The sequence below is a fragment of the Sinocyclocheilus anshuiensis genome, unplaced genomic scaffold, assembly GCF_001515605.1.
Source record: "Sinocyclocheilus anshuiensis isolate Anshui unplaced genomic scaffold, SAMN03320099.WGS_v1.1 scaffold260, whole genome shotgun sequence".
NCBI lineage: Eukaryota > Metazoa > Chordata > Actinopteri > Cypriniformes > Cyprinidae > Sinocyclocheilus > Sinocyclocheilus anshuiensis.
The window spans coordinates 163,929-179,187 of record NW_015557134.1 but is presented as its reverse complement, the minus strand read 5'-3'; the positions used below and the strand labels follow the sequence as shown (position 1 = coordinate 179,187).

Here is a 15,259-nt window from a genome sequence, read left to right as displayed (position 1 = left end):
TTCAAACTGGGGTACAGGAACCCTGTGAGGGCTGCAAGGGGGTGCTAGAGGGTCTGTGGAAATTTTTGTAATTTTTTTTAGGGTTGTTTAAGTTAATATGTTAACATAAAATATGAATTAAATATATTTATAACACAAAAAAGTACAATATTTATCTTTAAAAGTGTTTAAGAAATAATTCTGAAATTAATTTAAAATGCTTGCTGCCAGGTTTATACATTTAACATTACATGACTAGTGGGTGCAAAAAAGATACATTAAGCTTGCAGTTTTTTTCAACTGCTTACACACAAAATTTTTACTTGTCACAATTTCTGAAACCTGGCACTCAAACACCAGAACCACACACCAAATCTGCAAAACCATATGCTAATTCTCGTCCTTTGACTCAGTTTTCAATTTCATAAAACACTTTTTGCAAAACACGACACAATTGTCTGTGTAACACACAAAAATCTAATAGCAAATGTTTGCTTTTGAGATTTTTAATTTTGATATTTTGAATGCAGTGCTTCATTTTGCAAGAGATGTGAGGCATTTTACATTTTGTGTGTGCAATTCTTGGATTTGTGTGTAAAGTTTTGAAAAAAGAGGCAAAGTTTTGAAAACGCGTGTAAGCAGTTGAAAAAACTGTAATACAAAGCAAATATTTTACAGATAATATATTTACATTGGGTTTTGTTAGAGTAAAGTACAGTAATATAAAAATCTATAATTTTGTAAATAATTTTTTTTTCTCAAACAGTATAATTGCATGTTTGTATATAAAAATATAAAGTTGTTTTTATATGTTGGGACTACATCATATTTTGGGCTTCTTGGGATCAAGAAGTTTGAAAACTCTGGCCTAAGTAATGCCAGCAGAAAGAGGAAAGGCAGCTTACCACTTCTATTAAAGATTACAAAGATTTTTGGGGGGGGAATAAAGTGCATTGATGCATAATTTACAATAAGACCAGAAACATTCATTAAAATGTAAACAGGGTCAGTTTTGATTTCATGTTGTTGACTTTAACCTGACAACACTCAAAGGTCTTGTTAAGTCATGTAGTCTGCTGATGTCTGGAGAAAACCATTAGTAACTCCATAGAGCCTGTGTCGAGAGAAAAAAATGACGTTGAAACGGGCCAGACAGGTTATGGGATGGGGTCGCTGTGATTTTGCCAAGTAAGACATGTTCCTGGATCAACATTACTGTCCAAAAATACAGCCTTAACCCAATCCCTACCCCTAAACCTAACCTTACTCATAATTTATTCCTAAAATCAGAGGGAAATGATAGCTGATTAACAAGGGTGTAGAAGCACCTAATCCAATTGTAAGCCTAAAACTGACATTTCCTGAAAAGTTATCTCTCAATTCTGATTGGTTGATTGGAATGATGTTCCAGGATCAACAAGGATGTTGATCCAGGAACATGTTGTACTTGGTGAAATCACGCTCACCTATGGGATGGAGGGGTGCATTGGAGGAGAGGAGTGGATTTCGGCCCCTCAATGAGCGTAATCAATGGTTAGCACAGACTGTCTCTATGCATCGCTCCGGGGAAAGTTGTTGTACAACTCTGTGCCTCAAATGAACATTAAAAATTTAATCCTTCGTGGCTCCCTCAATATTTAATGAATCAGCTGCTAATTGGAGACAGATAAAAGCTTTCTTAACTGGGTTAAGCGTTTCACATTAAAACATTTTAAGGGTAGGAAAAGATACTTTGGAAAACTGACAAGCAGAGCACAGAGCCTACATCAGATCTTCAGACTTTTGACCATTTTACTGTAGTCGCGGTAGGTTTTTTCTGGCGAATCTGTGATTGATTGGTTCTCCTTTGCTGAAAGATCTTCTATAGAGCCTTTCTAGGGACCGAGAGCAGAGCGAGATTAAACATTGTTAGTGAAAAGAATGGATTTAGGGTTTGTAAATGTGCTTCACTGTGCAAGGCCCTCCCACATCTAGCCATTTGTGTGCAAGAGAGTGTTTTTTTGAAGAGATAAGACCTCATGGAAAATGTTACATTGTTAAAAGAGAGATTGTGATTGTGGCATTAAATGGACTGAAAATGGAATTGTACCACTTGACCGCAGTTTCCAGGGGTGCGAGAGTGGGAGGATAATCCTCTACACAACACCCCTCCATTAGTTCATCATATGGACTGCTCCATCATCAGACAGGCAACAAAGCCATCTGTGAAGGGATTACTACCTCTATACACACTTTCTCTCTTGCGCTTTTTCTTTCCGGGGTTAATGTCTTTCTCCCTCTCTGTCACATTCCCTTCACCTATTCATCTTCTTATTTTTTTCTCTCCTCATTCATTACCTCATTCTTTTGTGTCACTGCTCTCTCTCTCTGTCTTTCCCAGAGGATAATTTTATTGCTCAGAGGTTGCTCTTTTATAGCTCATAGTATCAGCTTTATCTCTGAGATTTTTTTCTACAATGTCTTTGGGGAAATACAAATGAGATAATTATTGATGTACAGTAAGGAGATTAGTCAGATACTTTGAAATGTTTGAGTTCTGAAACTTCCAGACTTGTGTGTAGGCAAATCTGACAGTGTGGTCTCATTAATAATCATATATTTGCAGGTAAAGTGCCGTTCTCATAGACCCTGACATGTACATTATTAACATATTGACAGCATGTAAACTGTAAGCATTTTACCTTTGAACAGCTTTAGAGACATGCAAATGTTTTTGAAATCTTTAGATAGATCGGAAATTGAATTTATACATAGATTTTTTTTAAATGGTTAAATATGTTCAGTCTCATCACATTTATTTAATGTATTACTTAATCTGACATTATAATGGTTTCATGCTGTGCTATATTCAACTCCATTCAAAGGATAGCATTACCCAAGTCTAAACTTTAAAATAGTGAAATAAATGTGAATTATCATCACTGAATCGTTTAAATTTGACTCTGTTTGTCAAGGGAAAATGTATATATGCTACATGTTCTCATAGGAAATGCATGCCTCTAAGTACGTTTCTGCAAAACTGAAAAAAACGTACCTATACGTACGAATCGTTGCAGTTTCCAGTTGAAATGAACACTAGAAGCAGTAAAACTGCGACAACTTTTATTCCTTTTCACACAAATTATGATTTGCAGGTCTTGCAATTTGAATTATGTTATTAATTCAAAACTATTTTAACATGCTGCAACATTTGAAAACTGATACCTTCGAAGGTTAGTGTCACATATCCAGCTTCATATGTATGGGTTTTCATGTTTAGTAGGTTTGCTCGGTAGCTCACGCAGTATGGAGTTGTGCTTGGGAGGTGAAACGCTCCAGTACGAATCTCATGAAAATACGGTTCAACAAAATAGTTCAAACCTGCATATAAGTAAGTTAAAATGGCATGGTTGCATCAGCGAATGCGTTTTTATATCAGCTTTGCATTTGGTAACACTATCGGGTAGGTTAAGGGTTGAGTTTGGTGTAGGGGATATTTCCAACATGATAGAGCGACACTCCCCGGATATATAATAGTAAAATGTAACTATAGAGCAACACATCATGCCGCGATCTAAAGAAATTCAAGAACAGATGAGAAACAAAATAGTTGACATGTATCAGTCTGGAAAGAGTTATAAAGCCATTTCTAAAGCTTTGGGACTCCAGCGAACCACTGTCAGAGCCATTATCTACAAATGGAGAAAACATGGAACAGTGGTGAACCTTCCCAGGAGTGGCTGGCCTACCAAAATTACTCCAAGAGCACAACGACGACTCATCCAAGAGGTCATAAAAGAAACCAGAACAGCATCTAAAGAACTGCAGGCCTCACTTGCCTCAATTAAGGTCAGTGTTCATGATAAGCTCGTCGCTCGTCTCACATTTGCCAAAAAATATCTTGATTATCCCCAAGACTTTTGGGCAAATATTCTGATGCGACAAAAGTTGAACTTTTTGAAAGGTGTGCGTCCCGGTACATCTGGCGTAAAACCAACACAGCATTTCATAAAAAGAACATCATACCAACAGTCAAACGTGGTGGTGGTAGTGTGATGGTCTGGGGCTGCTTTATATCTTCAGGACCTGGACAATTTGCCATAATTGGCATGACCTTAAACAGTCCATTCATGCTATAAAACCCTCCAATATGGCTGAATTAAAACAATTCTGCAAAAAAGAGTGGGCCAAAATTCATCCACAGTGATGTGAAAGACTCATTGCCAGTTATCGCAAATGCTTTATTGCAGTTGTTGCTGCAAAGGGTGGCACAACCAGTTATTAGATTTAGGGGGCAATTAATTTTTCACGTAGTGTCAGGCAGGTTTGGACGGCTTTTTTCCTTTAAATAAAATCATTATTTCAAAACTGCATTTTGTATTTACTGGGGTTATCTTTGTGTAATATAAAAATTTGTTTGATGATCTGAATATTTTAAGTGTGACAAATATGCAAAAAATTATAATAAAAAAAAACGTAAGGGAGCAAAAACCTTTTCACGGCACTGTATATTGATAAAATAAATCTAATATAAAGTGTTTATAAAGATTATTTGTGAATATGTAAATAGTACATTTCAGATGCCGTCACTACATCCAAATGGTACGTTTCAGTGCATATCGAAACAAAAATGTGTAAATGAACAGCTTGTAACACTCCAAAGAGAAAGGAAAACTTGAAATCGCATCATATGACCCCTGAAGCAGAGTTACCACTGTTGAGGATTATGTGGTAAGTTTTCTTGTCTAAAAGCCTGAGCAGTAGTTGTTCATGTTCAACATTGTTAACAGTGGGTTTTCTTTACTAATGCTCAATCATTACTTAATTAATCGCTTAATTGTCGGCTTCAGTGTTACTTTAACACTCTGTAGATTGGGACAGTATGTACTCTGAGCATAGTTGATTTAACTCGGGGGATTTTGCTGTGAGGGATACTATCCACTATTATGTTAATGTAATCAGGCTGAATCTCTTGGAGACTATGTTGACTATGTAGACACGACATTACTTGGATCTTTTTTTTACAGGAGAAACATTCAAACATAAGAAGTTTAACCAATTCTCCATTTACTCAAAAAGTTTCCTTCAGTTCCTGTGTTCTCTTAAAGGCATTTAATTTACACCAGCAACCCTTGAAACTTCATAGTTTGACTTCTTGAGCGTTCAGTTTCAGTGTTATTTAGCTGGACCTGCCATCTTCACGATGAAAACCTCCTTCTCTTGTTTCACTCATATTTAATTTTCTGTTTCAAAGGTGCGTCTCTGGCATGCCTTCAAAGCCCTGGCATGATACTGTGCTGTGTGTGGAAAGCATAATTACAGTTTTAAGATTACTCCGATGATGGTTCTGAACCAAGAAGGGAGGGGGTGGTATTACAGTGAATGACAGAGACAAGCATTGCGCTTTACATCATCTGTTAACATCAGCACCCCTTCTAAAACACAACGTTTATGATGATGACAGTGATTGTTTCTTTAGCTGTTGTTCTCTTTCGCTGCATGTCGCCTATGGATTGAGGCTATACACGATTAGGGTTTTGATGTCATCCAATTTATTGGAAAAACTCCTCTCTCTTTTTCTTCCTTAGTCGTCTCTTGTTTCCCATCCTCATGAAGGTTGGATGAGCATTTGTTTCTGAAGGAACAGTGTAGGTAATTGGTAGGCCTTATATGTGAATCATGAACAATAGATTGTCAGAAACACAATGAAGAAAAGTAAACGGACAACGGTGAGAACATGCATTTGTTTTTATAGACTAGATGAATCATGGACATTCTGGTTTTAACTCGCTGATGTCTCATTAATAGGCCCAGACGCAATCTGCAGAGTTCCTCCGTGGAATTCTGCGGAATGGATATAAGCGCGGTAAAATGCTTCGAATGGTAGACCCACACACTTCCAATCTGCCACTGCAAAGATGTGCGTATACTAAACAGGCCGCCGAACACTTTATCCACAAACTTTAAAAAGAATCAGAACTGGTTAATTCCCCCGTGGCTCAGTTCGAACATGAAAACAGAGAGCTGAGAGAAAGCGAGAGAACGCATGAAAAGTGAGTTGGGAGATATCCTTTCTCCCTGTGCCCTCCCCTCCTTCTCTTCCAAACAAAGGGAAGGTTATTTTTAGTGACGTTCATTTTTAATCATCTGAGTGTTTGGAGCTTGATGAGTCTTTTCGTGTTGGGCTGAGGAGTCAGTGGCCTCTGGGCCCATCAGCTCCCTGGAGCTACTCGACCGGACCACAACAGAAGACCACCCAGTAGACACATTTTGTACACAATATGTTACTGGCCGATAAATTACTTGCCAATAAATTGGGAAAATTACATAATTATTTTCAGTATTGCACCATTTTGTTTTAATGGGCCTGTAAGTCTCATGCGTCAGAGAAAAGTAGTTCAGTTTTGAAAAATGGGGTTTTGTGACCTCTGCGTTTTTATTTTATTTTCTTGCTCTCCATCTAGCTGTTTTTGATCACAAGGACTCATCCTTTGTCAACACCTTGTGTCTGAGGTTTAATGAACCATAATCTTTTTTTTTAAACCTAAATGTTTTCAGCAAGGACATATTAAATTGATCAAAAGCGAAAGTTAAGACTTCGAAAAAAATTCAAATAAAAGCTGTTCCTTTTGAACTTTCAATTCATTAAAGAATCATAAATAAATGTATCTTTTCCCACAACAATATTGAGATGAACAGCTGGTTTTAACTTTGATATTAAGAAATGTTATTGAGCACCAAAATTCAGCTTTTCCATCACAGGAATAAATTACATTTAAAAATATTAAATTGTAATATTTCACAATATTATCGTTTTAATTGTATTTTTGATCAGATAAATGCAAATAAAAGCATCAGTTTAGGAGTTGACCAGATTGCATTTATGCAGTATTTTTTATTAGCTGCTACATTTAAAAGGGTTAAAACGCAAAAAGTGCAAATCTGCCGTTGTATCAGCTATAGCAAGCCGCTGATTGTTTACCATTATCGCCCCCAAAAGTTCCCTAGTTTTAGGTTTTTGTTTTTGTGTTTTCATATGTGTGAGTCACTGCATTTGGGGCATGCGGTTCTCAGCCGTGTGGTAAGTGGGTTTCAGTCCGTCAGAGTTCAGGAATGTGTAAGTTATCTCCAGCCCTTAGCTAATTAAATAGCATAGATAAGAACATGAAACAACACTCTCTGAGCCCTTTAGATAATCTGGGTGCACTCAGCTGGTCTTGATGACCGTAAACTCCACACACACACACACATTTAAATGACGACATACCTTCTATTGTTTTTAATTAAAGCTCAATACTGCAGTCTAGACCAGCATGGAATCAGATTTCCATATGGTCACCCCTATCATTCATGAAATTATACAAATTGCCACCCGTTGTGTTCTTTTATTAAACGTTTTACTCTGTTATGCCTTAACTACCAATAAGAGTGTAACACACTTAGTTCCGCTTAGCATATTTACCATGTTTAAATACGTTAACATTTGCACAATTTTCCCTCTGAATCAGTGCCGAAAATAAGATAAAAGTCCACATATTCAGTTTAGACTTCACTTGGTGCACACTAATCCAGATCCTAACAGAAAACCTTTTGAACTTTATTATTTACTGCATTATTTGTATTAAAAGTTTTACTTTTAAGGACATTCAGGGTTTGTAACTTTAGGGGATGCTCACACACACACACACACATGCATACACACGTTCTTAGAAAACCAGGGAAAGAGAGGAAATATCCCCAGTTTTGTGCAGTTACTAAAATTGTAATAAAATAGTATCATTATATAAACTCTAAATCGAGGTCATTTTCCACATTGCTGCAGTGAGGTGAAGTGTAATCGGTGGTTCAAGTTTGTTTGAGTTTCAGCTCCATCTTTTGTTGCTTTAGTGTGGCATGAGGAAACTTTAATGCCCGTGGTTCTGCAGTGGTGAATCGATAATGAATATGAGCCTTGTGAATTCTGATCCTGCTCTGTGACATTTACATTTAAAGTGCTTAATCACTGATTTGTGAGGGTTTATGTCTAGGTTGCGGAGCTGTTTTTTTTTTCTCATGTAAGAATGCCTTTTCTGCCTGTCTTAAATTTCAACATAAATGAAGATAAACATCGGCATTTCATGCCGCATATTTCATACATAAAAAGATCACTTTCAGATGGCGGTGTATTAAAATCAGAGTTCATGGAGCTCAAGGAAAGAGCATCCATGAACTTTTCCATGACATTCTAATTTATTGAGATGCACCTGTATGTAGGCATTTTTCACTTTGATTGTGTGTTTACTTCAGTGCAAAAGGAGGTCTGATTCGACTCGAATTTAAACCAAAAATCACCTTTTCCATGAATAAATATGTTTGCATAATCCACCAACACCAAACCGAGAGGAAATTTAGCATTGTCAGGCCTGATAACCACAGCAAAGAACACAAAATATTTGCGTTTTCGCTGGAACCACTTACAGACAAAGACTGTCAGTTCTTTCAACAAGCAAAGCTGTTTTTTCCTGCGGAGGGAAGACAAATGCATTCAGCTCGTCAACTGGTGATCACATCACAGAGCAATTTTGACATGTTCAAAAATCTTTGAAAAATCAGTGTAGTGTAGTCAGAAACAGATGCAGCATGTTACGTTTGCTTCCATCAGTAAATTGTATTATGCTGAGATTTGATTTTTGTCCTTTGTTATTCTGGGGTGGTCTTGGTAACGGCCGCCGTGCTTCGTATGTCTCAGCAGGGGTCTGACAGCTCTATGATAGAAATGTCTTCCGTTTGGACTGAAGGAAAACAGTTGGGATCTGCAGGGTGGCAGGATTTGAGGTTAACGTATCCATTTGCTTGAGCTTAAAGAAAACACAAGTAAGATGAAATGCACCCTCTGTTGTGAATTGAAGGGGCCATTTTCTACACTTTTGACTACATGTAGTGCACCAAAAAGTCATAATTTAATATTTCACAACCATTTTCTACACTATCTCTGACCCTTTTAACACTGACAGCAGTTTGCAGCTGACAGAAATCATTCATTTACAATGAGAGTTGGCGATTTGAGGCAGCATGAGCTTTTTTTAGATGGCGTGTCAAGTAAAAAGTACATCAGCTTTGAAAAATGCGTCTAGAGATCCCTAAATTTGAATGCAGGAACCTGTCCTGTGTGAACGGCTCCTTCAAGCTTGAATTTCTTATGGATATGATTCATATTTTATTAAATCACACTGACTTGTTAAATTGACAGCCCTTGTTTATTTGTACTTGTGAGTGGTTATGTGCTCATGGTTGTCAAACTTAATACAGTGTCAGTTACAGATTGATCCATTTTTGCAGCTTATACGTCTATATAGTTCATCGAACTTTTGAATGTATTTATTTTTGAAACAGCAAGGAAAATTCTTTTTCATGATGTGTTCTATTAAAGTGGTATAAAATAATACACAAATAATACATTTTGCGGTGTATATAACTTTTATTAGGGATGCACAATATATTGTTACCATGTCAGTTGGCTGATATTATAAATGTTTAATTTATTCATTTTCAGTCGATATTTAATTGTTCTTGCTCATTTCCCTTTTTTCACATTTATACTGCTGTTGTCATCATCTTACAGTCATTTAAAGTTACATTTAAATTTAAACTAATAATTTAATCATTAAATCATTACATTGTTAAATGTAAACTTTAGCAACTCTCAAAATTAACTCTCAACTCTCACAATGTTGTGATGCTTAAATTCGCTTAAAGCATTTTAAGATTTCCTTCTTTTTAATTTAAACATAATAGTGTAAAACTTTATTATCAGCCATTTATCGGTTACAGTCCTTTTTTGTCTTTGCATCTCTAATTTCTATCATTATGGACAGACAAAGTCCTCGTCTGCATTTGTCAAACAACATAATACACTTAGAAAGATAATGCATGAATTTGAAATTATGATTTTCATCTCCTTTTTTAGTCGCATTATCTTGCTGAAAACAAACTTTGGAAAGCCCAGCATGGGCTCACGGGAAGATATTGGGTTGGTGCGAGTGAAGTGGAGGTTTGTTCGAGCGAAAGGGAACAACAGTGTCTGGATTCAAAGCTTCCGACGGCCTTAGAAACTCAAGGGCGGCCCAAAGTCACTCCATCTCTGCAGTGCAAGTGTAAAGGAGCCCTGGGATTCAAACCCGCCAATGAGAAGCATCAAACCAGCACAGAAACCCGCAACGCCTCAGCATGTAATCAGGTCGACCACCTCTAACCTTTATCTAAACAGTGTGGGGTGAGTTCACTAACCAATCACAATCCGGTTTAACCAGGAAAGAATGCCAGATTGCCCTCCTGTGTCTTCGATCAGACACAATTAGGTAAATATATCCGAGACAAAAGGATTAAACAAGTCTGTAGAAATAACTAAACATACAGACAGTCTGATGAACGCAGTTCATCTTATATGGTCAGAGAGTGTGTGTGTGGTCATCATAATTCACAGACTCTGGTAAATTGCTTGGTTCGATGCGCAGCACAATGTAAACACCGAAGGCCTAGTGTGTGTTTTTCACCAAACAGTGATGAGTGAGTTTTTGTTTTGATAAATTAAAGCATCTGATTATCAGATTACGATATTTCCCTCAGTCAGATCCCATATGTTAGTAGCTAATGAAAAGGCAGAGATCACATTGACTTTTGTTGCATCTGTGACGGATGGCTGATTGAGGCCTAATCTCAGTGTGTTAATGGATATGTGTTGATCCACAGATCAGGTGCTTTTGCTCTCACATGGTTTTTTTTTTTTTCCTGACTAGGAAGCCTTTTTTGATCTATCTGTCTGTCTGTGTGTGCAAAGGTGTCTTACAAACTGTGGTGTGGTCAATTGGAGTTTTGCATGGATGTCTCAGCCTGATGGAAATGTCAAGCTTTGTACACTTAGCGTGAGGAGAGAGGGGTCTGCAAAATACCTTCTATCTGCAGTGGTGTTATTTGTGAGGTAAATTTTCTACTTCAGAACAAGACTTTGTCTCTGAATAGAGCTAAAATGTCAGTCTGCTAAATGCCAGAGCATTCTTTCCTCAAGAGGATGAAGGTATAGGAGCTTTTAAGTGCTGTGTTTCAGCATTGGCCTTGGTTTGACTGAGAATGTACTATAAAATACTGAATAATTGTTTGTTATGCTCAGTTATGTTTTTATGATAGCGTTCATATATTTGGATATGCTCTTGTCACATACACTTTTTGTTTTCTATCAGGGTCTTCGTTTTCTATTGATTACTTGGTTTTTTACAAAGTTTTATTTATTTATTTTATTTTTGAACCCTCACAGAAATCTTACTGCATTTTTAGTTTCTCAGTAAGACATTATTTAGTATTTATCAAAGGAATATTCCATCCAAAAATTAACATTTTGTTTCAGATCCATATAACAGACATTATTCTGCGGGACACTGAAGTATAAAAAAAATAAATGACTGAGGTTGCCAAGCTCCACAATAGCAAACATGTACCATAAAAATTCTCCATTACTTAAGTAGGTTCATGAAAGTAATAGTGTCGTTCTTTTGAGTTCATTTCAAATTAATCTGTTGATTCATGTTAACCAACCAGGGGCCGCATTCCCAAAATATTCTTCTTAACAGCTAATTTTGTTCTATTTTCTAACTCAAGAATAAAATTATGATTTTGTATATAGCATTTTTTGAGGGGCCATTCACACGGAATGTGTTTTTTCTTTCCTCTGCTCTACTTTTCAGACTATTGTTTGCAAATTATTATTATCTGCACACATTGCAAAAAGACAGACTTTGAGGTTATTTTCATTGAGTTGATCAGCAGGTCTTTGGCAAAAACCACCATATTTAAGAACTCCATAAGAATTTGTCAAAAATTGCTCTTACTGTTGGAACACTCTTACAAATGTATTGCCATTTCTTAACGTCTTTAAGAAGATTTTCCTGAATTCAGCCCCTGGTCTGAATGATTAATTCAGGTATGAAAATGATCGAGTTCTCAAGTTCATTGACTCAATGATCCGGACACAGCAGTTAGCATCTTGCTGAAGGGATGAATAATGACTTTGAAATTTCATTCAGTTTCTCACATAAAGCAGTTGTATGACCTCAGAAGACTTTGAATTGAGTGCACAAGTTGTATGAATTAGTTTTATGATACTTTTTGTGTCCTTTTTGCAGCTTGATAGTCTCCATTCATCTCAAGTCAAGTAGGCTTTTATTATCATTTCAACCATATACAGTACAGTGAAACGAGACAACGTTCCTCCAGAACCAACGTGCAATGCAGAACAACATAAATTAAAATAACAAAATAGATCACATCAGACCAGTACGATTCTTCAAGTTCAATATATCTTCTTTTGTTTTTCACAGAGGAAAGTCATACAGGTTTGCCATTGACTCGTCCCCTCAATCTAAGCAATTTCGGTTTTACTATTGTAGGCAAAACATTATCCCCACATATGCTCATTTTCATCACATTGGCAAGCAAAACCACACATATGCCCTCTCACACACTCTCCTGAACAAAGGGCATGTATGTTTACATTTTGAGTAAAAAATGTATGAACAAAAGGGCAGTTTCAGCTTCAGACAGGCCTTGCGGTTTCATATGCGCGATCACGCAAGCAAATATCAAACTGTCAATCTCAGTTTCCATGGAAACGATCATTTCTCATTTGTGTGTCACTCAAACTTCATCTCTCTTTCTCTAATTCTACAGGTTTGGAGATGAGAGGGGCTACATACTCTACCCTCAAATAGGGGATCGTTTGGACCTCGTTTGTCCTGCCACGAGTCCATCAGGGCCGAACTCTCCTCCTGAGTATGAGTATTATAAACTGTACCTGGTGTCCTCACGAGAGCGGGCCGACAGGTGTGAGGTGATGGGCGCCCCGAACCTGTTGCTCACCTGTGACAAACCCAACAGCGATATGAGGTTTACCATCAAGTTCCAGGAGTATTCGCCCAACCTGTGGGGTCACGAATTCAAGAACTTACGAGACTATTACATCATAGGTAAGTGTGTGTTAAGTTAACCAATATCGCAATATAGTACAGTTTTGGACAACAGCATTTATTTCTGGGAATCATTTCCGTATTTTGGGTCCTCTCCATCTAGCTATGCAGAAGTTAGCAGCACGTGTTCGAGGCATAATGTTCCTTGGTGCTTAAGTTGATAAGAGGTTCAAGCCCGGTCATGTTTCATAATCTTAATTTTCACTTTCTTGGGGTTTTTTTGTGCTCTATTATAACTGTTCTTAAACTATCAGCGCACAAGCCAAATTCATCCCACATGTTGTAATCTTGTGCACTCGTTAAATGCTACGAATAATTTATCAACTCATCCAACCCACAAATCAAAATTTTTAATAAAATCATGGCCATGTTGTACTAATTTGTTCCCTCATTTTAGTACAATCGTTACCATGTTTTAACTAAATTTAAATGAGGGAACAAATTACTATAAAGTACTCATAAATTAACAAAAACAAGGGAAAGGAATGGTAAATGTGGCCACAAAATCACTGAAATGAGGGAACAAATAAATAAAAAGTGGCCATGAATTAATTAGTCATGGGAACAAATATCACATGCAATAATTTTATCTTGTAGTTTTGTAGGATTTTTATAGCACACAACCTTTCCCAAACTTTTTGTAAAAGATTATAGGTCCCACCTTATATCAAGTGGCCTTAACTACCATGTACGTTCATCAAAAAATAAGTACAGTGTACTTATTGTGTTCATATTGTATTGCAAAACAATTTTGCTGCTATTGAGGTGGGATGGGGTAAGGTTAGAGACAGGTTTGGAGGTAGGTTTAAGGGTGGGTTTAGGTGTAAGGGATGGGTCAACAGTGTATTTATAAATGTAGTTACAGAAATTAATTACAGATGTAACTATATGCAGGTATTTTTTTAAATATAAGTACAATGTAAATAATAATTTATGTATTTATATGTAAGTAAATAGTAGTTAAGGCCACTTATTATAAGGTGGGGCCTGACTTTATACTATATAAAGTAAAAGCCGTCAGTTAGTATGAATTTGAGACCCCTGATTCATATGATTAAATATTAAAAATAGAGTTTAAAGCCCCAAAATTAAGATTGCAAATAAAGTGATCATTTCCGCTATAAAAATGATTTGAATGGACAAACATTTTTAGGGAATATTTGCTAATTACCCAAGTGCAATAATACCGTGCGTCAGCCGCAGGGGTTCTGTCCCGTCAAATTTACCTCATAGTTGCTCCACCAAAAGATTAATCCATCGATAAAACACAGAATATGTGTGCGTGTTACTGTTTGTTCCCTAGGGAAATCACTTTTAATTAACCTAAGTTGGCAGTTGTTAATTTCTACAATATTCCTGTAATGAGAAAGAGAAAGACAGAGCATTGGGTGCTGTGCGGTTTTGCACACGCTTGTGATTATGTGGATCTTAATTGGCTGTAATGGGCCTGCGAGACTCAAGGGCATTTAAGAGCAGCTAGACACAACAGCCCGACCAATGGCAAACACACTCACGCACATACACACTGTGCGTTTCCCTTCCCAAATATCCACGTATGGTGTCTGCACTGTCATAAATCACGGATGTAAACCGTTTATGTGTTTTAATATAGGATAAAAGCACCGCTTATTAGTGTAGGTTTTTGTGGTTTCGTCCTGTTGTGTGAGGCTGCGAGTGATTCTTTTAGCTGGTGCTTGTTTCCCCTGTGATCTGCACTGTTTGAAGCTGAGATCTTCTCCCTTCTGAGTGTGTATCAGAGTGTATCAAACGCTCCGAGCTCTTTTGTCAAAACTTTGATCACTGTGGGCGCTAACTGAGTTCCCAGGGGAGCACTTTACCCTAAAAAGCGTTCAAAAAACCCACTGCATTAGAATCCCTCTCCAAAACCTCCCCTTTACCATCATATTCTCCAAAGCATATTCTCACATAGTCAATCATTCACAATAGTAGTGTGAGCGCTTGCCTCGTTGCATTACTGTCTGAGTTAATGGTAAAATTAAAAGTGTACTACCGTGGACTTACTGTACATGTACGGCTTTGTTTGCCTGTTCTACAGCTACTCGTTGATATTTCGACTTTGGAGCATCAGAGTTTGCATGCGTGTGCGTGTGCGCGTGTGTGTGTGTGTGTGTGTGTGTGTGTTTGTCACACTGGATTAGACTTGTGGTAAGGGGCTGTTAATTATTGAAAAGGTCTTGTTGGTTTATTTATCAAGGTTAAACTGAAATATTAGAGATGAACCTTACTCCCACCCTAACCGGTGTGTGTGTGTGTGTGTGTGTGTGTGTGTGTGTGTGTGTGTGTGC

At 37.2% G+C, this 15,259-nt stretch overlaps 1 protein-coding gene across 1 annotated transcript in view; it reads left to right on the top strand.

Moving 5' to 3' along the window:
* Positions 1 to 15,259, top strand: part of LOC107678015 (ephrin-B3-like) — a 49,838-nt gene that overhangs the window by 2,704 nt on the left and 31,875 nt on the right. The window contains exon 2 of the mRNA XM_016473111.1: positions 12,658 to 12,953. Coding sequence (XP_016328597.1) covers positions 12,658 to 12,953 — 296 coding nt within the window. The remainder of the gene's footprint in view (positions 1 to 12,657; positions 12,954 to 15,259) is intronic.